This window comes from Thunnus albacares, chromosome 1 (genome assembly GCF_914725855.1).
Source record: "Thunnus albacares chromosome 1, fThuAlb1.1, whole genome shotgun sequence".
Taxonomy (NCBI): domain Eukaryota; kingdom Metazoa; phylum Chordata; class Actinopteri; order Scombriformes; family Scombridae; genus Thunnus; species Thunnus albacares.
Window position 1 is genome coordinate 12,730,512 of NC_058106.1, and position 22,294 is coordinate 12,752,805.

The 22,294-nt window shown below is 42.4% G+C and overlaps 1 protein-coding gene across 3 annotated transcripts in view; it reads right to left on the minus strand.

Moving 5' to 3' along the window:
• Positions 1-1,619: 1,619 nt before the first annotated feature.
• The window catches only part of LOC122968669 (potassium/sodium hyperpolarization-activated cyclic nucleotide-gated channel 4-like), an 82,011-nt gene continuing 61,336 nt past the window's right edge, over positions 1,620-22,294 (minus strand). For all 3 annotated transcript variants that reach the window (XM_044334262.1, XM_044334181.1, XM_044334098.1), the window contains 2 exons: positions 12,656-12,820; positions 1,620-10,409 (listed from right to left, as the gene is read on the minus strand). In XM_044334262.1, coding sequence (XP_044190197.1) covers positions 7,702-10,409; positions 12,656-12,820 — 2,873 coding nt within the window. In that variant the 3' untranslated portion in view covers positions 1,620-7,701. The remainder of the gene's footprint in view (positions 10,410-12,655; positions 12,821-22,294) is intronic.

Below are 22,294 nucleotides of genomic sequence, written 5' to 3' on the forward strand. Positions count from 1 at the left end.
AGGACCAGGGCTTTTTTTTTTGGAAGGTGGGAGGGGGAGCCAGAGAGGGGACATCAGGTTGGCAACCTGTGGCCATCTTTCTGATGTTATCCATGCGTATGCTTTCATGAACTTAATCCCAGGAGGCACACACACATACACACTGACACAAAAAGAAAACTTTTAGCCATTCGCATCAAAAGCTGGAGCATTGCAAAGTTGGCATTTGGACAATATTTACGAACAAACTGGCAGATGTCAAAAGGCTTTGAAGGCAGGGTTTTAGAGGAAAATAAGCACTAATACGGATGTGCTGTAGTTACTGTGTGTGTTTCTGAGTGCTCTGGGCTTCGTGCTGCCAAAAAATATAGTGCCAGGCCTGCCTACTATGAGCGTGAAAAGATGTGGAAAAAGTAAAAGCATTTTCCTTAAAAACAAACAAATAAAAGTGGCTGCTGTTAACGACAAACAGAAAAAAAAGAGGCCATTCACATCACATGAAAGCACTTTCTGATGATGCCTGTGACCTACTGTTGCTCTGCACAGATTTCAGTCTTTCAGGACACTCAAGTTTCATCCCTCTGGCCTTCTGAAATCCACCCAAATCCCCATGTACCTCTCAAATGCCACTATTAAAACATTTTAATTTAAAGTGGTTGTTAAAGTCATGCCGTGCTTTCCCTCTCCTCCAGCACCAGTGTTGATGGCAGGAGCTGAAAGGGCCTATCTGGAAAAAGAGAAAAAAAACTTGAGACACACGCATATACAGTGCTTTAACCCTGAGGCCTGCGGGGTAATGGTAGGATTAATTACTGTTGAGTTTGACCCAAGGAGAACTAGAGCAGATTATCCCAGATGCTGCAGAGGAAGGCATTAGTGCTGGTTGTCCCTCTATGGCAGCAGAGAGACAGCCACCTCAGCCACGAGGATGTCACCATGACCTCGCTGGCCCGTTGCACAAAACCACACTCAGACAGCATACAGGAGGCTCACGTGGCAGCAGCGGCAGTGCACCATTTACACCACACTCCTGTGTGCTTTTTTCATCACCGTCAGATGCCGAGCGGGCGGTTGTAAGCCAGCTCCTCTCCTCTCAGCAGGCAGGCATCAGAGGAGGAGAATAATGTGTAATTACAATAGACAATCTAAAATAAAGCCCTTCACTTTCAATGAGTTCCTCTTGGAGAAGGGAAGGTTACCTCAAGGGGGAATTCTAATGAAGCAGATGGCTGAGTGCTCACAGGGGCAGACGCAGACTGTCTTCCTTTTTACACTCTGCCAACATTTCCAGCATTCTGAGGAGCTTCACCTGTCTCTTGACCGCTCTTTGTGTGCATCTGTGTTTGAGAGTGTGTGTGAAAGACTTATTTAAATAATAGGAAAAACCTCACAAACTCGCCATCTCCTGCACCCAGTCACACACACGTACACAGAGGAAGGCAAAAATGAATATCCCAAAAATCTGTGAGAAACAGTAATATACAGAAAAGGCAGTGTCAGAAAAGGTGTGCATATTGCACTGTGCTATGTCTAAGCGACCTTGTGAAGCGTAACTGAGAGTATGCTGCATGTGCTGCGAACAACAGAGAAAAAAAATACTCCAAGCAGGTGTTCCTTATATTTTATTCTATACCGTTTTATTTCATCCAGTATGTGTGCTTATCGACAATGCAGTTTTTGCCTCACTCCTTTTACCGCCACACAAACTACTGTGTGTGGTTGTTGTGTGGGTCAGCGCAATGTCCCGTAGGTACACATCCAGTCACACCATACCTGTACAGTTCCCTTATTGCTTTTTCCCATAGTTCCCGTGTTAAATGCAGAAAAAATAGACTGATATCCATTGATGATTAGCAAAGCGGTCAAAATACTGTCCTCCCCAAAAGGTTGTGTGTCCTTGTAAGAAGTGCTGAACCAGTCTCTGCCTTTGTGAAACAAAAAGGTTGAGCCTTCGAGTAGAAAGTCTTGGTCTGTAGCATCATGTGAAGAAAATGTCCCACTCCTGCGCTTCATTAAAAATCATGGACATGTTATGAACTGTACATACACAGTTTGGTGAACATTGCTTATCATTATCTGTTATGGTGATGACATCACTTATTAAGAGAGTCTAAAATGAATATAGAAATATAAATAGGTCCTATGGAAATATATAAATCTTTATAAGTACCTTGTTGAAATTATTTTCCCAAACATCAGATTAAGTGGAATTATAGTACATACTTCAGCAAACGAAAGACGGCTATGAGAAGCACAATGTTTTATGTAAACCCTCATCTCTCTCTCTCTCTGTTTCCCCCCCAACTCTAATCCAGTGAAGAGCAGCCTCACCTTTGGCTGCAACACAGGATTTTCTGATCAGCTGCCCCCAGCAGAGAAACATACAGACAACATATTTTCAGAACCAAATCATAGCTTCTAATTGGTTAATTTTTGAATTTACCAACCCAAGTCAAATTTCATATATTTAGCTGTCTCTACTATGAACAAACAGTGTCATTATGCTAAAGGATCTCAAGGTCATACAGTCTTGGAGTGAACTTACAGGCACCCTACTGGTGCACAGTATCTCTAAACTGGGTCATATCTAGGTTACACTGCCCAACAGCCAACTTTGTGGTCAGAACAACATTACTGTTGTGTTATTCCATCTCATTGGAGCAGCAGCAAAAGAGGTCAGTTGTATTAGACGCTACGATAAACAGAACCTTCTACCACATATAGCAATCTTCATATCATATCCAATCACTCTGAGGTACATTGTCATACGAACACCTGATTCTGCTGCTTGCGTATGATAAATAAATTGAGTGTTTGTGGAAGGGTTGGGGGAATTTGCAGTTATGAATGAATAACGAGGGCCTCGGAAAAAAAACACGTGCCGTCTCTCCCCGGAGAAATTGCAGGTTCGATTCCGCTGCTGCTACATCTAATCCTCAATCACAGCAAATGATTTCATTAGTGTGCATCGCTGATTCACCAACCCATATTCATGGGCGAGCAGGGCAGCACAAAGGGAGAGGCAGGCTAAGATTAGGCAGCGAAATTGGAAGTGCACCAAACAGATTGTGGGAATGCTGCGTTACAGAAACAACCATGAATTGGAAATGGTACAGAGGTGCCAGTCTGCGTAGCTAGCCATGGCTAACAGCAAGGCCAGAGCAAAGTATGGCCTAAAACAGAGGAAAATATGAACTACTTCTGTCAGACCTAGATTAGATTTAGTTACATTCAGATAAAATAGGGCAACCAACTCAGGCAGGGCATTAAAATTAAACAGTGGTACCTTACAGGATCAAAACACAGACATGTCAGGTGCTTTTCCACTGTCGTCCTCTGAACTGATTTCAGAACAGCCTAGCTCGGGGCGTTTGGACAGAACGCTGGCAGCTGTTGGGATCCTTCAACTGCCCTTGGTTGCTATTTTCTCTGTTGCAGTGGTCTTACCATGTTTAGATGGGTGACATAGGGAAACATAATGAAAATAGTTTGCTGCATGAGCGAGTGAGTCACCCTTGTTTTTCTTTCGCTTTTTCTCAAAAGACACAAAGTTTCAAAGCCTCCTTATCTAATTCCCTGCTGATTCCTCTAAAAAACACTGTCTCCATACTACATTACGCTACAGATGCGGCTGCAGCAAATAGTCTGGGTGGATGGAAATAGCAAATCCCCTTGAAGAATAAACATTGCTGTCAGGTGAAAATCTTGTTACTCCAATTTTGGTTATTTTCATGTCTTTACATGGAATAAAGGATTACATGGTCTTCTGTGAGTTAAGAAAATTTCATGACCCAAAGGATTATGAAACCCCTGTTCATTTCCATTACATAATTTCAACACTATGTGGTCATCAATCAAAAACTTCTCTTCTAATTTCATAAAAATTGGCACTTTTCTTACATAAAAAGTCCAAGACAGGAGATTTTGCAAATATGTTGGTCTAGCTGAAACCGACAGGACATCATGCAGATTGTGGCAGCTCTCTAACTGACAGTGACAGATTCAACTGATACACTGTGTGCCCACCCACCCCTCGCCTAAACCACTTATCTGTGATAATAGACCATACTAAGTTCAGGCCAACTAATCAATCCCTGTCCAATGTCTATCTCTCTGTAAGCTCTGACCTGTGCCTCCCTGTCCCACCCTCCTCAGACAGCGCCCAGCCCCAGCCATCGACCCTGCCAGGCAGAGCGGGATACACAGTCACACACACACACACACACTAGCTGCTAGCTACATAGCAACACTCAAAGCTTTCCCTCATATCCTTCCAATCAATACAATACTGACAAACATCCACTAGCACTCAGGAACAATCATAAGGAAGGGGTGACATGCTACAAATCCCCAAGAAACAACTACCCCGTCAACATGAGTACCTAATGGGGTGCCTGTCTACTTGTCTTCCCTGTGGCTGAGTGTCAGACTACATCATTCCCTCATTGCATCAACACCTCTTCACATACACACCTTTGTCTCAGACCAGCTTCAAATTGTTTTCCAACTATACACCTTAATAAGGTCACATTGTGAGGAAAAAGGGGACTTTTTCCTGATGTGGGGGGCACAGCAGTCTGCTTTTGTGCAGTGCAAGACTAGCAGGTACAGGAAGACCAAGGTTTAAACACCTACACTGTGTGCAGACAATCAGTATTCCAGAGGTGAAACCATTCTTGGTGTTTACTTTCTGTCATTCTGTCTCAGTGCTCTGTCCCTTTCACCCTTTGCCCCACTGGACGGTGGTCTAAAGAGACCCAGGCTTCCTACAAGCAAGGCTTCACGTGTCACATAAACACATAGCCCGTGTAAATGTTTCAGAGCCTTTAAATAGCTGAACTGTAGATGAGGACAAAGTGTTAAACAACAGCCAGTGTGTGAAAGCTTAAAAAAAAAAAAAGCTGTTCTAGCCATTAGAAGCACCTACTCAGTCCGTGAAGAAGACCATGAAAAGGCCATGTGAATCATTGATTTCAACTATTTAATCTAATTCTGAAATGATATGCCAAATAATCATAGAGTTTTTGCTGTATTCATTTCCCCTCAATCTGCCTCGTTTAATTGAATGTCAGTAGTTGAATTTCTACATTTCACATGATGGGTGACAGGTGGATTATAAGAGATTGTTTTTATTTTATGTTGCCCCAATATCTTATGAAGCTTAATTCTTATAGAAGACTACATGCTTACTTAACAGATGAAAATTTCTGTCTAGGGTTACAGTGTGTGTATCCATGTCATCAACAACATTATACATGAAATTCCTAATCATAAAAGTGGTGAGGGCTAATGGCCTGGCTGATCTGAATAAGATGAGAAAGTGAGACTCATATATTTGCTAACGGCAAATTCAGTTGAGGATATTTTTAACAACATAAAATGTCGTGGAGAAAAAAAGGATTGTCAATTTTTTTTGTTTGTTTTTCAAAGAGCATTCAAAGAGTGTTCTTGAGGTTGTAGGCATGTCTGTAAATGTGCATTTGTGCAGCTGTGTGTCATGCCATGTGTATTGCTATACCTTATTATAGGTACTTCTGGGAACTGTAATGAGGGGAGAACATGGTCACTGTGCACCTCTGTGTGTGAGTGCATGATAGCCTGTGAGGGTCAAGGGATTACAGACATGTCTTGTTAAATTAGGCTGCTGTGGCTGAGTGCTGTGACTGAGTTAGGGACTCAGCTGTCTGAGTGGAACCTGGGTCTGTCTTGATGATGAGCTACAGACAAACATGTAGAAGCATAACACAGCTTTTCTCCTTTGGGAGTTTAGTGATACCTTGCTCTACTGTGTATTCTGTTTTCTGGCAACTGTAAGGCTCTCTGACAGTGTCACCGGATTTTGAATGAATACACAAATATAAAGGGCCTTTTCTCATCTTTGATTTTTGATGGCAAACAGCTAAATGCCACCTACATAGAGGTGCTCCAGGTATATGTATGTACTTATATATATTTTTTTATATATATATATTTCATGAATTCAAAAATACCTGCAGAAATGCAATCAAAACTGAATAGTGTGGGGTACATTTTAAAATGTCCATTCTGACACAATATTTGTCAGTGATTGCTTCCCTGCACCTTCATGGGCTCAATAATAACATTTGAAGTTCCCAAGCAATTTCTCTCGAGATACAGCAGCAGCACAGCTGTATGGCAATACATAATGGAGCATATGCAGTAATGAGTGCACATTTGTACGCAACTTACTGAGTCATATATCCAGATTGCCTTACAACAAATGAGTGGGTAGTGGTTCTGTGTCTTGCTAAAGGACACTTTGGCAGGAGAAATATCTGCTGATGAAAACATCAGTCAAAGATATTGAACCAATGACCTGTTATGGAACAGTCTCTTAAGTCCCCTTCAGTGCATCTACCATAGCTACAGTACTTACTTTTAGCAACAAAAAATGTACATACATTCAACATCTCAAACTCAGCACTGGCCATCAATGAGGAGACATGCCTATGTTGACCATATAGCAGCTACAGTAGAAGAAGTAATGCACAAATTAAATATCAAGTGGCATATTTCCATTTCCAGCACTTTTTGGATCTTTCAGCTTGTGTATTGTATATACTGTATTTGCTAAATGATTGAAAGTCTGGTTTTGGGGCAACTATATATTTGATTATTTTTGAATGGTCCAAGTGCTACACAATGCAACACACAAGCTGGGGTTAATGGAAGTCCTAGTTTTTGTGTGAAAAAAGGCAAACTTCCTTTTGATCAGTCCAGGGAAAAGTCTTGCCTTGCATCTGACTGTCCCACTGATTCACACACTTACTCTCACTAACACTCACACATTAACAGTTGCACGCAGTCAGGAAGAAAAACAACACATGCTTTCTACACACATTAGCGGCATGAGCTTGGAAGACAAAGTGAGCTTGTTAGGACATGGTTGAGGACTCTGCAGAAAGCCAGTCGCTCACATACTGTTATGTCTCAATATTGAGATGGAGGGTAGCTCGCTGAACCCCTCTCCCCCTGCTTCAAAAACAGTATTGGTATGATAAAGTGGTACAAAATAAGGATAGAAGGGCCAAGAGGAGGTGAATTATTACCCCACAGGAAAAGTCTTTTTGGTTTCCTAAAGTCTCTTCTCCATCTCTCATCAGGTTTTGAAGAGTTTACACAGAGGATAAATAAGTACAATCTAATAGATACATTTAAGGATCAACAATATGTGATCCTGTATGAGATGGTACAAGAGTCAGCCTGTCGAAGCATTTTGTTTTAGCTAAAAATTTAGATAACTTTTTTTGAAACACACAAAAAGCCTTTATACATGCAGGTATTAGTGCATAGGTTCCTGCAGAAAAAGAGTATTATTGTGTAGTCCATTGAATTGTCTTCCCAAAAATCACCAGATGAATTTGGCATAGTTATAGAAATAAAGAAAATGACTGTCCTTTAAATGGAGATCGTTTTTCACACCCTCCTAGTCCCTTGATTAACTTATCATTTAAATATATCTCTATCTATATACAGTATGTATGAATAAAAAAGAGGACAAAGCATAAAACAAATATAGAGTATTCTCTATGCTCAGAGTTACCTGGTAAAGTGTCTTTTAAATCACAGTAAATTTAAGATCTTGGTAAAATGAGAGGCGGAACACAGTGAAGTCTGATCACAGAAAGAAAATAATGCCACACATGGATATAGTTTGTGTGTGTTTCAGTTCGGAGGAGCACAGGAGGGTGTGATCAATCCTCACAAATTGGAAGGGAGTTTAGAGCGGACAGTTTGAGGTTCTAGATCTGATGAGTAGGCAGCAGAGCCCCTTCGTAGAGGCGAGGCCGGGGAGGCCCCTGGGGATTGAGTCTGGTGAGGGTGCCCCGGAGACATCTGGATTGGAGGAGTCATGCGCCCTGGCACTGAGCTACAGGGTTTGGGCACGAGAGCGGGTGATGAGAAGGGTGAGGGGTAGTATCCAGTTTCCACAGAGGAGCGAGGTGTTTGGTGGCCTAATGCCTGGGCCACTTCCTGGGGCAGAGATGGGTGTGAGCTGGATAACAGCTTTAGGTCCTCTGAAAAGCGGCCCAGTGGAGAATCTCTCCCTGTTGTGTGTGGCTGGCTGGGAAGCTGTGGAGGGAGAGAAGATTGGGGCATGAGCAGAGAACTGTGGGATCCTGTGGCACTGGAAGGGTCATTGTAATGGAAAGTCCTGCCTGCCACTGGGCTTTGAATAGTAGGGCTGGGTGCCACTGGGGTAAGGCAGGGAGAGGCGTTTGCTGAGCCATACTGGGCCAGGGAGGCCAGGGCAGACCTCTCCAGGGACATCTGGTGAGGCAGGAAGCCAGACTGGAGGCCTGCCAGGCTAAAATGGCTGAGGGATGACGGGGAGTCCTCAGCAGGCTGTTGGCTATGATGTCCTCTACTAGAGGATGGGGAGCCTTGTGGAGGGGAGTGGAAGAGGTTTAAGCCACTGCTAGTCCTGCCTCCTCCAGCAAACTGCTGCAAAGGAGCCAAGTGAGGAGGCTTAGAGGGTGGCTGGAGAATTTGACGAGGCAAAGGGCTGGACGAGCCGGTAGAAATGGGACTCTGACAACGGGAGGAACCAATAAGTCCAGCTGTAATTCCACCAGAAGCCCCTCCTACAGGACAAGCTGTAGACCCCCCTAAATGACTCCCTACCGCACCCCCTGCTGCTCTGCTACTATGGCCTCCAATCATCCCTCCCCCTGGCCCACTCAAACTTCCTCCTATATGGCTACATATTGATCCTTCAGAAGCCCTTCCCAATGATCCTCCAGGATTTCCTACCATATAATCACCAGAAACCCCTCCAAGGGGTCCCCCAGAGGCCCCTCCCACTGATCCCCCAGAAGATCTCAGTAATTCTCCAGAAGTCCCTCCTACTGATTCATCAGAAGCCCTCCCCAATGATCCTCCAGTGGTCGTCGCTATCAGTAATTCTCCAGAAGTCCCTCCTACTGATACGCCAGAAGCCCTCCTCAATGATCCTCCAGTGGTTGTCGCGATCAGTAATTCTCCAGAAGTCCCTCCTACTGATTCGCCAGAAGCCCTCCCCAATGATCCTCCAGTGGTTGTCGCTATCAGTAATTCTCCAGAAGTCCCTCCTACTGATGTGCCAGAAGCCCTCCCCAATGATCCTCCAGTGGTTGTTGCGATCAGTAATTCTCCAGCAGTCCCTCCCACTGGTCCACCAGAAGCCCTGTGCAATGATCCTCCAGTGGTCGTCACTACCAACAATTCTCCAGAAGTCCCTCCCACTGATCCCCCAGAAGCCCTCCCCAATGATCCTCCAGTGGTCGTTGCAACCAGTAACTCTCCAGAGGCCCCTCCCACTGATCCCCTGGAGGCTCTTCCGATTGATCCTCTTGAAACCCCTCCCATTGATCTCCTGGCTGAATCTCTCACTGACCCACAGGTAATGCCCCCCACTGATCCACCTGAGGCCCCACCCGCTGACCTGCCACAAGCACCACCCACTGATCCTTCAGATATCCCTCCCATTGATTCCCCTGAGATCCCTCTTACTAATCCACTAATAGCTCCTCCCAACCCAAAGTGCCCCTCAGGAGTTGCTTCTGTCACTGCAGTTGTAAAGTCCTCTCTAGCCCAGGTAGTCTCTCCTCCACTGGCCCCTTCCACAGAACCTCCAACTGCTCCACTTGAAGACCAACCTGTTGCACCACCACAGGCTCCAACTGCACCTCCACTTATTCCTGACCCTGTGCTTCCACCTGCAGATCCTTGGTGGAAGAGGTTTGACAGTGGTGGGGTGCTGGAGCGAAAGGGCTGTTGCTGCTGTGGTTGTGGGTGTAGCTGGGCCATACTAGATGAGGGTGAACCAGAGGATGAGTATGGTCCGAAGGGGAAGGCAGAGGCCCCGCTTCCACCTCCACGGAACCCAGACCCTGTCCCACAAGGCCCACGTTGGCCTCCGCTACCTGAGGCCTGCTGGCTAGAACCAGTTGCCCCTGAACCTGACGTCATGTGCTGGGCCCGAAAAGAGGCCAGCAATGGCATGTCCACCCCAGTGCGCAGTTTAGAGGGTGTGCTAGATGGAGAGTCCCCAGCAGATCCAGGAGTTGTGGATGGAGGGACAAACGTGTGAAACTTCTTAAGCCGGCTAGGAGGGTCCTTTAGGGACCCCAGAACAGAAAGTGGAGGCCTGAAGAGCGTTGGTGGGAGGTGGGGATGGTGTGTCAGGGCAATGGCTACTGAGGTGGTGGCAGCTGCTGCCTGGAGAGGTGCCTGGATGAGTGGGGCCCAGATGACAGGGGTAGGTGAGGGAGGTGTCTGGGGTGGGGCGTTCTGCATGAGGTGGGCGCAGTGGGCCATGTCCCTGTCATGCTGTACAATCTGCTGGATGATCTCATTCTCCTGGTAGTTGAGTACACCAGAGCTGAGGTCGTGCTGTACCTTGTGCTGCAGGATGGAGTTTTTCTTGCCTGTAAAAACACATGCACACATGAAAACAGACACACAGAAAAACAGACACACACGCAGAGAGTTACAGGTAAGAAAGAAAAGGAAAAAAGGAGCATGAGCATAAATCTTGTAAGCAGATAGAGCCCAGTTGACATTGTGGATGAACTCTAGTAACAACCTTATTTTCCAACAACGCTCTCTAACAGAAGCTAGCACACAAACAGTTAAAAAGAGGGGAAAAAGAAAAAAGGTGCAACTGAAAATCACAGGGAAAAGGGAGGAAAAGAGATTCAAGAAAGAGATGTAGCAGAAGATGACAATGTATGAAAGAGTACAGAATAAGAGAAACAACAAAAGATAGGTGGGAGATAACTACCCAGAGACAGAAGCTCAGAAAACATGACAGCCTAAGGTGTAGGCAGTGTATGTTTGTCTAGCTCTTACTGTGATTCCCTAGGTAACAGGGACAAAACATAAAGCAAACATTGTACCAGAAGGTGTAGATTGAGCCTCTGATAGAGTGTGAGCTATGCTGAGGTATGGGTCAAGTCTACAATTATCTTTTTGGTATTTAGTCATATTTTCTCTCCTATTATTGTCTGTTAATATCAAAAGGAAAGCTTCTTAAAAATCAGGGATCAACCTGAAACCTTTATTGTTCTAAACTGCTACAATTTCTGCGGAGTAAGCAATCTCATGACACAGAAAAAAATGAAAAACAAAATTCGAGATTCAATAAAAGTATGGACTTTTTCCACAATTTAATTTTTTCCACAAATCTTGCTCCAGATCATTTGTACTCTTTCATTTTCCAGTCTCGGAATATGTGCTCTGAAAATAAAGTAACTGTGAGCTGTGCACAAGGTCAAAGAGACAAGTTGGAGTTGCGTCACTGTGACAGGCATACTATCTGCTGACCCTACCTACTAGAGAAAAGTGTGAAACTCTGACCTCAAAGTCCATTAGTCATTGTTGAATGGTCGCATTAGCAGTGACAGGGTTAATTCACATGACTGCCATTTTCAATTTGATGCTAACAAAAGGCTGTGAAATCCAGAAATATTGTAAATGCAATTAGGCCCAGATCAATCTCTCCATTTTCTGTTATGACTGGTAGCAGATTAGTAGAGGTGTTGCTGTGAGGTATCCGGCTTGACCCTGGCACCACCTGACCCTTTATCACTTGCACACCACCAATCAGATTGTGCAAAGTCCATCAAGACAGTAATTAATTTGTGGATCAGTGCCGTGTGAGTGACTTTATTAGGGAAGAAGGGTGTACATGAGCATCAAGCCCGGGAGAAAGGACATACGCAAGAGACCGTCTCACAGAAACATCACTATCAGCCCACCACATCTTTTCAAAGCAGCCATTTTCTACAAAGAGACCCCCTGAAGCAATTTCTCTATCTTCCATTCTAAACATAGCAGAGGATAAAACAGAGCATGCAGCGATGGCTGAGTGATGATACAGGCGTGCCTTTCATTGTGAATTTTTCATCTGCCCAGGCTGAGCCTGGGAAGAGTGATGGATATGGAGAGAATATCAATTGTATGCATAAGAGAAGTCACGCAGGGATTTCAAAACCAGAGCTCCATCTGCATGTTTATATGCAGATGACTTTGAAAGTAATTTAAGTCATTGAGTATCAATGTGAAGATTGTTACAATCCTAAAGTTTTGTCTGTGAGCTCTGGCTTGAAAGACTTTGGTTTTCTTCATTGTCAGTGTGTCTTGCTGAACACACATACTCATGAGTAGCATAAAGTGAAATATATCTAGGAGAGTGATCCTTTCATAGCACAGGGGTGAAATCTACTCAATGATGTGCTGACTGAGTTAGATACAATTAATCAAAGCTTTATTTTCAAATATTACAAATGTACATTGAGGAGTTGTCAAGTTGATGTTGAACAAAAAAAGTACACAAATCTTATGTTTTCCATTATAACAATTTCAGACTCTATACATGACCGTCAAGCAGCATAAATGTCACTGAATTGATGTTTCATGTCATGTACTATTTGAGAATTTTGTGTTGGTTTGCAGAAATAATTTGAAAGTTATAGTTTGAAGAGAGAACACACAGAAGTAGCATTTTTACAAACTGAATAATGAGTACTGTATGCCTTAACTGTCCCCACTAGTTCTCAATGACTTTCAGTGAAAAAAGTTGCAAAATGCAGTTGGTGGCATATTATTTACAGTACTAAAAAATATTCAAGATTTCAATCTGAAATGATCATTTTAAAGATTATTTTCTTACCAATACGGTCCAGTCTGTCCAGAGCAACAGTCTCAAAGGCTCTTCTCATCATAGGATACTCCTCCAGCACCTCATTGAAGTTGTCCACAGACAATGAGTATAGACGACAGTACGTGTCTGCCCGGACACTGGCTGTCCTTCTGCCTCGTGTCAGCAAACAAATCTCTGCAACAAAACACAGCATAAAAGAGAAAGTACAATAAGAAAAGAGAAAGTACAATAATATGATTGAGTTAAACTCAGACATCTATTTGTTTTATTTGAGTAAATGAAATCCTATACCAGTGTTACTGTCATTCCTGATCTATCATAAACAGTCACGTCATTCATCGTCACAAAAATGCAAACAGGTAACATTTTCTGCTAAAGGCTTCCCCAGTTTAGCTGGAAGAGACCCAGATTTGAGTGGATCATCCATAATCACTACAAACCTCTAAAAGGTATAAATGTATCCTGGTTTAAACTGCCCCTGCACATAAAACACTTTCAACAGCATTGACTTTTATCATTTTTCAAACACAACCCAGCCTACATATCAAAAACAAACTACCAAAAAAACAACAACATAAAAAAACCAAAAACAAAACTAACCGGATTTCCACAATGGCCACACTTTTTTATATACAGAATACATTTCACTGAGGACAAATACGTTTTTGCATATCATGCTAGGAAAAGTACCCCCAGTTCTCCCACCAATGAATATGGAGTCAAAGGCACTGCTACTGGGAATCTACCCCGGGTCTTTGTGGTGGTAGACAAGAATTTTACTTGTGGTGCATTCAACTACAACAGAGAGTGAAACATATTAAGACCTACCATTTCTCCACAGACTATAAGACCCTGTAATTTACCTTCACCTCTTTCAACATGACCTAAAGCTTAGAATTATAGCTTTTTTTCTCTGTAGATAAAGTATGCTAAGTGAACACAATAAAAACTAAGCAAAATGTGAACTCCAGTGTTATTTTGTTTTATTTTTTTAGCATTAAAATCTACAAGTTTTCTATAATCCATCGGTGTAGCACTTAATGCCATTTTCAGAGCTTAGAGGTCTGCCAGCCCTCATCTGCCATGCCCGCTCAGGAAAATAATGCTCCATTTAACAAGCTGCACTGCTGTAGAGCTCTGGCACAGAGGCTGTGTGTGTGGGTGCAAATGTGTCTGTACTGTATGCAGATGTCGCATGTGGATGCATGCACTATCCAATTGCAATGTGTCTGTGTGAGAGCCTGCACAGAATGTGTGTGTGTGCGTGCATGCATGTGTGCATAAACAAACATATGTGAATGTAGTATATGTGTGTGTATGTGCATGCAAGTGTTTTATTCATGAAAGCAAGGCAGTATAAGAGAGTAAGGTATGCTGAAACTATAGGCTTCTGTATACTTCATCTATATATGGATATGGATAAACATATATGAGAATAACGTATACATGCAGTAAATACTATACATTGAATGTATATGAGTATTTATATGGACAGGGTTATATTGTTTTGGTGTACGTGTTATTTGCCAGTGCGTCATGTGTTTGAACACATCATCTAATGTCTTTTCTCTTTAGCTTTCATCTCATCTTCCGCCCGCCCTTCCTGTGTTTCCTATCATACTCTCTCTTTCTCAAAAACCCATTTCCAGCTCATCCACACAGACACATGCTCTCAATTCTCCCATGGCATGCACTTTCCTACTTTTCCCCCCTTAGCCTACATCAAATCAAATTTTTAAAGAATCCTTCATCCAACTTATTGCTGTGTATCTTACATGTAGTTTCACTCTCCACCCTAACTGTCCTTCTCTCCATCGTTCTTTGCTTCAAATTTACCCTCCGATATTGCATATCTCTAAAACGATCATGTTTGTGCAAACCTGCAGCCACACACACACCAAGAGCCTCCTTGTGCTGTATGAGGCAATGTCCACTTAAATCAACAACATGTGTAGCATTGGCTTTTGTGGATGTTTTTGTATGTAGGTATGATGACAGTGAGCTGCGTGTGGGTGTGTGATAAAAATGTGGTCAATGAGTCTGGGTGTGTTAGGGGCTGTTAACGATCACGGCAAATCACAACTGCTCTTCTCATCCCCTCTAAAAGAAGTTCTGTCCTCACCGTGATGTGCATTTGGCAGGAAGGTCTGGAAGAGCTTCTCTTCAGACTAAGCAAATTTTCTCATCTGCAAATGACCATGATTCCCATGATACCTGATTCTCCAAAGAATTATGTTCATAGCTAAACACATTTTAGAGAAATGCTGCCGAGATTAAATTCTTTTATCAGCCTATAAACGAAATATGCATATTAAACATATCTGCACAATGTTCTCTGCCAAAGCCTTTTGAAGATACATTATTGGTTAAAAACTCAACCCTAACTTGAGCAAATCATAGTCTTGTTGATTTTCACAGCTTCACTAGCAAACTGTGTGGAACGCCATGGTATGATCGTTTGATACCCAAAAGAGTGTAGAAGTTTATGTGGTTAATTTGTAACAGCCTGGTGCTATTTGGGCAAGATTCAAAGTAGCCACAGTGGATCTGATGTGCCTAATTGTAATTTGACAATGGACGCCACTCACATTAGGCACTGCAGATGAAAAAAACCCTCAGAAAAGGAAAGCTGTAACAGACAGCTGCATGGGGAGTTAATCAACTGAAAGGGAAAGCCTTCTTACAGCATGCTTTTCTTTATGTGTATAGATTGAAAAATGTATGATGAATGAATGAAAAAGATGAAAAAGGTCATCTTGGAGAGGTCTTTCAGGGTGCGCCATGTGTAGTGCATAGCTCACCTACTCTGAGCAGGCGGACGGCAAAAAATGCTGTCAATGTTGACTCCATAATTGCAGGGTGCTGCTCGATTACCAGTGACACTTCCCAACTGTACTTCTCCTCCCACTGGCAAGGTACCAAAATGTGCTCAGTGGCAAGGAAAAAAACCCACCGTACCATGGAAATACAGCCTCAACACTCACACATAGATCATAACTGCCAGTATGGGTTTGAGTTAAACTGGAGCTGATTATGAGTATGTAAATGCTACTTTTATTTTTTTGTTGTGACTCATCTGGCAACAAGCATACGTTACAGCATCTGTGCATCTGGATGAGTGAAATCTTATAATATATCCTCTGTAGACAGAAAACACCTGTACTGTGTAATAAAACAACAACCCTGCAGTAAATATTCCCTTTGTGACAATTGTACTGTTTAATTTTTGAGAGGGTCAAGAAGGGTTAGGGTAATTTCTGAGAAGTGTTTCCACTGTCTACCCTATTTACACATATGTTGGGACAGTAGAAACACCTCTCAATATAATAAAACCCATCAAAAACATCACTAAATATGGCTTCAGAAACTGACGAGCTGAGTGATCAGCAAAATGTCAACATTATAAGCACATCACATTCACTACAGGGTGACTGGATTGCATTAGACTGTAGAAAGACTTAATATTTTTTCTGGTCACTGAGTGTAAAGTAGTTATGATTGTGTGTGATGGTTTGAAAAATGAGATGGGGGAACAGTTAAAGGGAGAGTGCATGATTTGACATGACAGTGAGCGAGGAATATGTGTTGTAAATGAAGCATATGAACAATCTCATGTTGTGTGTTGCTCTTACTGTTGTGTTGTGTGTACTGGTGGGTGCTTGTGTGTGAGAGAGAGCATGGATGAATAGACGATGGCCAAGTTAGCAGGAGAGCTGTGAATGTGAAAGATAGAGTAAAAATACCACGCTTGTACCATATATGTGTGTACATGTGTGTGTTTGCACGTGTTTGTGTGCGTGTACTGTAAGTGTGTGCTAGCGGGCCAGCCCTGGCTGTAGCTGTGCTGGGGGGTCCATTTCCCGCAGCAATGCTCCAGTAATCCCCTCTGGAGAGGAGCATCGCAGCTCTTTATTAAATCCTCTTGTCCTGTGGCTTTCTGGATGAAGCCAACACTGCCAAGATGAGGCGGTGAGCTGCAGTGAGCCCTGTGGCCCCATCTAACTGTCTTTGCAGAAAGCAAGTGAAGCCCAGACACTTAGTGGTGCCATCTGAACTACAAGTGTGGGGAAAAAAATCCATGGCAGGGTTTGGGTCTGGTGCAACCCGCTCCGAGCTAAACAATAAGAGATTAGCGGACAGTGCTGAGGGGCTAAATGCAGATGGCTGCCCTGAAGCTCAACACTGTCCTGAATATCAAGAACTGTAAAACAGGGGCAAAGTTAGATGTGCAATATGATGTGTTTCATTAAAAAAAAGATAAATATATTTTTAAAAACTCAATATAAAATGTAATATAAAACAACAAATCTTTAAAGGGGATGTATCATGCACTTTTCCAGGTCTATGTTTTTAATCTGGGGCTCTGCTGGAATATCTTTGCATGATTTACAGTTTAAAAAACTCCTTATTTATACTTGTCCTTTATGCAGCCCCTTAGTTCAGCCACTGTCTGAAACAGGCCGTTTCAGCTCCTGTCTCTTTAAGGCCCCCAATGAGCCCGCTCCATTCCGATTGGCCAGCCTCTGGAAGCTACGTCTCCGCCAGCTTCCCGGGAAGCTCAGGAGGCTACTACAAACCATGACACAATCAGTAGTAGTAGGATTTCACTTGTTTTTTACTTGAAATGGAAACTTGAAACTTCTGATCTGAAATATGTGAGTGGACAACACGAACAACCCATGGAACAACTTAAGCAACAAAGACTATGGAACAGACAGCCATTTGTGGGCATGTGTGAACAATCTGATGTCATCACAAGGAGGAAGTAGAGGTAACATTGGAAAAGAAGCATTCAGAGCAGGTTGAAGCCTGGGCTTTTGACTTGCCGGGAGAATTTTTACAAACGTTCACCTAAAGTTTTGGACCTTTGACTATGTTGAACATAGACATCCAACATCTTAACAGTATAAAAATAACAGAAAATCACAAAAAGCATGCTATGTTTGTATGTAAACGATAGAAATAATACTAGATTAAGATTATTAGATTTACTGCTCCTAAAAAGATTTATAGTAATACCTGGTAAAACAAATGACTTCCCATCAGCCTCAGCTGTACTTTGTGTTTAGTGCTAATTAGCAAGTGTTAGCATGCTATCTTTCTAAACTAGGATGGTGAACATAGCAAACATCATACCAGGTCTGCCAAGTCTCACACATTGACCGTGAGACTCACACAATTGACACTTTTCACATGCTCTCATGCCACATATCTATTTTCTTACGCAGTGAAAAACAAATTCATAACTGATAACGTCACAGCGCGTAAAGAGGACACTGACAGCGCTTGGACAGACAAGACAGAGCAGCACAGCGCAACAGCAGCACCGTGCAGCAGCGAGTTATTCAGACCATCAGGACGAAAGCCAGAAATATACACAAATCTATGTTATTGTAATTTATTCCCATGCATGCTGCTCAGAGTAATCTCAGTCAGCGGCTCTTCTGGCAACAGCACAGCGTTTCTCCCTCTCCTCTCGCGCTGTGTGCACGCAGGCAGGAGTTAGAATGAGTTACTATAGTTACAGGACACTCTGTGTCTCTGTCTCTGGTTATTTCATTCATCCAAATTGTTTGTACTTTGTTGCAATTGTTGACCTTGAAGATGGCCTTGTGAGTGCTGAGAATAGCAACCCTCAGGTTTAACAATGTTTAACCAGGTTTACATTTCTGTTAAACAATGTCAATATTTCATTTATATAAACAGTTTTTCCTTGTTTGACCTTGAAGAAGGCCTAGTAGCCTGAAACCTACAACCATTTTAGGCTACATAATGTTTTTTATAAATATAATTTCAAATATGAAATAGCCATTCTTTCAATAATCTTTTCGTGTCCTGATTCACCCAATTATATACCGTTCTTGATGCATTCTTGGTTTTCATATCACCATCAATCTAACTAATCTAGACTAGTGCAGGTGGCTGTTTCTTGATTTAATCCAAGAGGTTAGGTGGTGTAGAAATGCAGGAAAATTGTTTAAAATTGCAATTTTTTTTTCTGGGGGAGGACACCCAGCCCCCCCTCCACCACTTATACATCTTTCCAAGTTTGCGCCCCCATTTTAAAACATAACCAGATGCACATGGTTAAGAGCAGATCTTTCTTATCCTATGTTTTGCAGAAAAATATGTGTAATCAAAAATGCCAGCCAATAAACACGTATTGGCAAAAAGAAAAAGACTTATGAAAAGGTGTCGGTTCATAAGGCCAGAGAGAGGTTGAGTGACCACGAATAATACTCGTTTTATTATGAACAAAAATAAGTACTAAAATAAGTAAGACAGCAGCCCCTCCCCCCCATCACAGAGTCACTACTCTTTGTTGCTTTCATGTTAGCAACAATTTGGTGAGTAGATAGTATAGTAACAGTGAAAATCGTAACACACTGCTGGATGACAAGTTAACTTGTGCAATGCACTGTTCAACTCTAGATGGCTTTTGTTGATGGATTGTGAGTTACATTTATTTTATTTATGAATGCTCTACTCTCACTGCTTACTCACATCTGCTGTGAGTCATCGCAACGCTCCCCAAATCCTGCATGAAATCATAGAACGCTCTGCCTCTGTATTCTGTAAGGGGCGTGTTTTTTCTTCTCAAACTGACTGCTGCCTCAACAATTACCCTTTTTGTGTGGTCCTTACGAGCAATGAGATGATTCATAATCAGCTCAAAATTGTGGGCTTTGTTAGCTCAAATTAACAAAGCTATAATATCTGTCATGATACAAGATAAGTGATTGGCTGTGAATTAAATATCTCATTATACTCAAAATATTTGATTCTAAAAATAAAAAAAGTGAAAACAACAAAATAGCTCTAAAGATGAAACTCTGAGAATAACTCTACTACTTGATAAATCTCCCTATCCCGTCCCCCTGCTGTCCTGCTCTCCTTTGAGTTTATCTGGCCCAGCAGTGATATTTGTTCCCAAAACTATTTGTCAGGATGCCATTGTTTCCTAAAGGAAAACTGCTTCTGTGCACTAGAAGATGTTACTTTTCTATTGCCATTATGTGTTTCTTTTTCAGGAGGACTAAGATGTCATGTTCTGTGACCTTGGTAAGAAAACACTGGTCTTTCTGTTGGATGATGCAGCACACGTGTCTTTGGCTCTTATGGGGAAAATGCTTCCCTTGTGTCCCTGCACCAGCTCTCAAAGTGGAGAGCAGACTGCATACCATGCAAGATGTCAGTGTGTGTGTATGTGTGGGGAGAAAGCAGTGCAATAGATAAGGAACTGAAAATAGAATTAAAGGACTGAATAATCACAATCAATTTTTGAACTCAGATTCAACTAACATAATGTTTCTCACCATTTATAGAAGTGCAAAGCAAAAAGCAAAAGCTCAATATTTAATAGCCACTCTCCTTCACCTTCTCATTGGGTTCATTCCAATGGGCAAACTGAATCTCATGAGACTTCCTGATTAAATAAAGGTTAAATAAAATAAAATTAATACAATTGTTTAGGTCTTTAAAAGGCATGATATATCTCCATTTTCCTATACTGTGATGCTCACAGTATAATGTCCACATGTCCTACATAGAAAGAGAGGGTCACTAACTATGCTCTCTGTAAGGTTTTACTGACTTTCTCTTGGCTACATCCACACTGGGAACAGGTAGCTGTGCAAAATACAGTTAACAAAACCCGCAGTCTACGCAAGCTGAATGTTTTGTTGTACATGCAAAAATACTGCAGTATGGAGATATACAGTACAAATCTATAAAATCCCAAGTGATCCCAAATCATTCTGTAAAAAATATATGTATGATATAATTTTAAGGTAAAGTAAGTAGAAACCAGAACAAATGCATGATAACATGCAAATATGTTTTCAGTGATTAAATGGCAAAATAAAATTTAGAGATGAACAAAACATTACGCTGCCCATAACTTGGCTTAACAACCACAGCTTGTTGCATTAAACTCTTTTCTCTTTACTGAGCTTCTTGACAAGGCTACATTAATAAAAGAATTTGAATTACTTTAAGGTAATTAATGTAGTGAGACTAGATTACAACCCCCATAAGATATGACATCATACTGTGTGATAAAAATCACAGACACAAACCACACTTACAGAGATCTACTGCACAGGTGCAACTGTTTTTGTAAATGAAACAGATTTCTGCAGTGAATATTCTTCTTAAGTCAAGATTATAATATATGTATGTGTGTGTGTGTGTATTCGTGTGTGTGTGTGTGTGTGTGTGTGTGTGTGTGTGTGTGTGTGTGTGTGTGTGTGTGTGTGTGTGTGTGTGTGTGTGTGTGCCTGCAAACCACTATGCATGATTCTGAGTGAATGCAAATACTGGCCTTTGAATGTGCTTTTACATAAGTCTGTGTGTCCATGTATCTGCATGTGATTGTATGTGTGTACCTGCCTTCTTCTTCTGCTCACAAGTGTGCATGGATGTGAATTAATGAGTATGAGCAGGGCTGCTTGGTCTGTGATGAAGTATCTGTGTCCTGCAGCCTGGTCTGGCAAAGCTCACCTGGACTCTGAGTCCTGCTGTCAGCTCCCATCTCCCTCCCCGACAATGCCCCCAGCCCATGCAGCGGACACTCTCTAACCTTTGAAACATCCGCAGTGGGCTGCCTGATTCCCCGTGACATGCCATGCTCACTCCCTCACTGCATTAGCATAGCTGCGCAAACACCTTCCGTTTGGCTAGCATGCACAGACTGGTAGGGGATATCTGGTGTTTTTTCAGCTGATGCTGGTGTCCCGTCACATCCCATTGTCTCCTTTTCACCCCTGAACAGAAGCTGGATGATGTTTATGTTGGTGAGTGACAAAGGACAAAATAAAACAACATTCAAAGACCAGAAGATGTTTGTGTGAAGGAGAGTATAATATTTCATCCATGACTCAATGACAATGGCTCTCTGTGAAACTAGAATTATGTGAGCAATGTCTTGATTTGTATTTTTTTTAAAACAGATTCACAATGTCTGTTGCAAGGACAGACATTGTGAATCTGCACTGGAGGTTTGGCAACAAAAATATATCTTATATCATCTATATTTGTCATCATATCCCCCGTTCTGTCAACTGCTGCATTCCTCAATCTTTAGGTGATGCTGCTGCAGAACGAGAGGTGCAGGGATGTTAACTGGGTTAAGGACCGGGAGGATTACCTGGATCTTTGCTGTTGCCAGCCCCTCTCACTGACTCACTCAGTCAAGATGGCCATTTGGCAGCTCTATAGCACAGCCAGTCTAAGCTCAGAGAAAGAAAAAAATAAAGGCCAAATAAGTAAAGATAGAGAGAACGGAGATAGGAGGAGTATTAGTTCCCTAACCCAGAACTTCAAGAGACTACGGATTAAAAGAGCACCATTCACAGAGAACCAGTCAGACTGAGTAAAGCCAAAAAGATGACACATGAGATTGCAAACTGTGCAGTCAACTTACTCCCCACCTCAACCCCCCTCCTTCCCTCTGACTCTGTCTCACTTTCTTTTTTTCCCCCTACTCACAGAGCTGCTGCAAGCCACTCACTCAGAGGCAAAGTGAGCCATCTTAGAGGTGCAATCAAAGGCAACTTTTGATAAGCACCTCTGACTGGCATTCAGGGCCACCACAAGGTCATGGAGCTCTCCTCCTAACAAGAGAGAGACGCAGTCTGCACTGGCAAC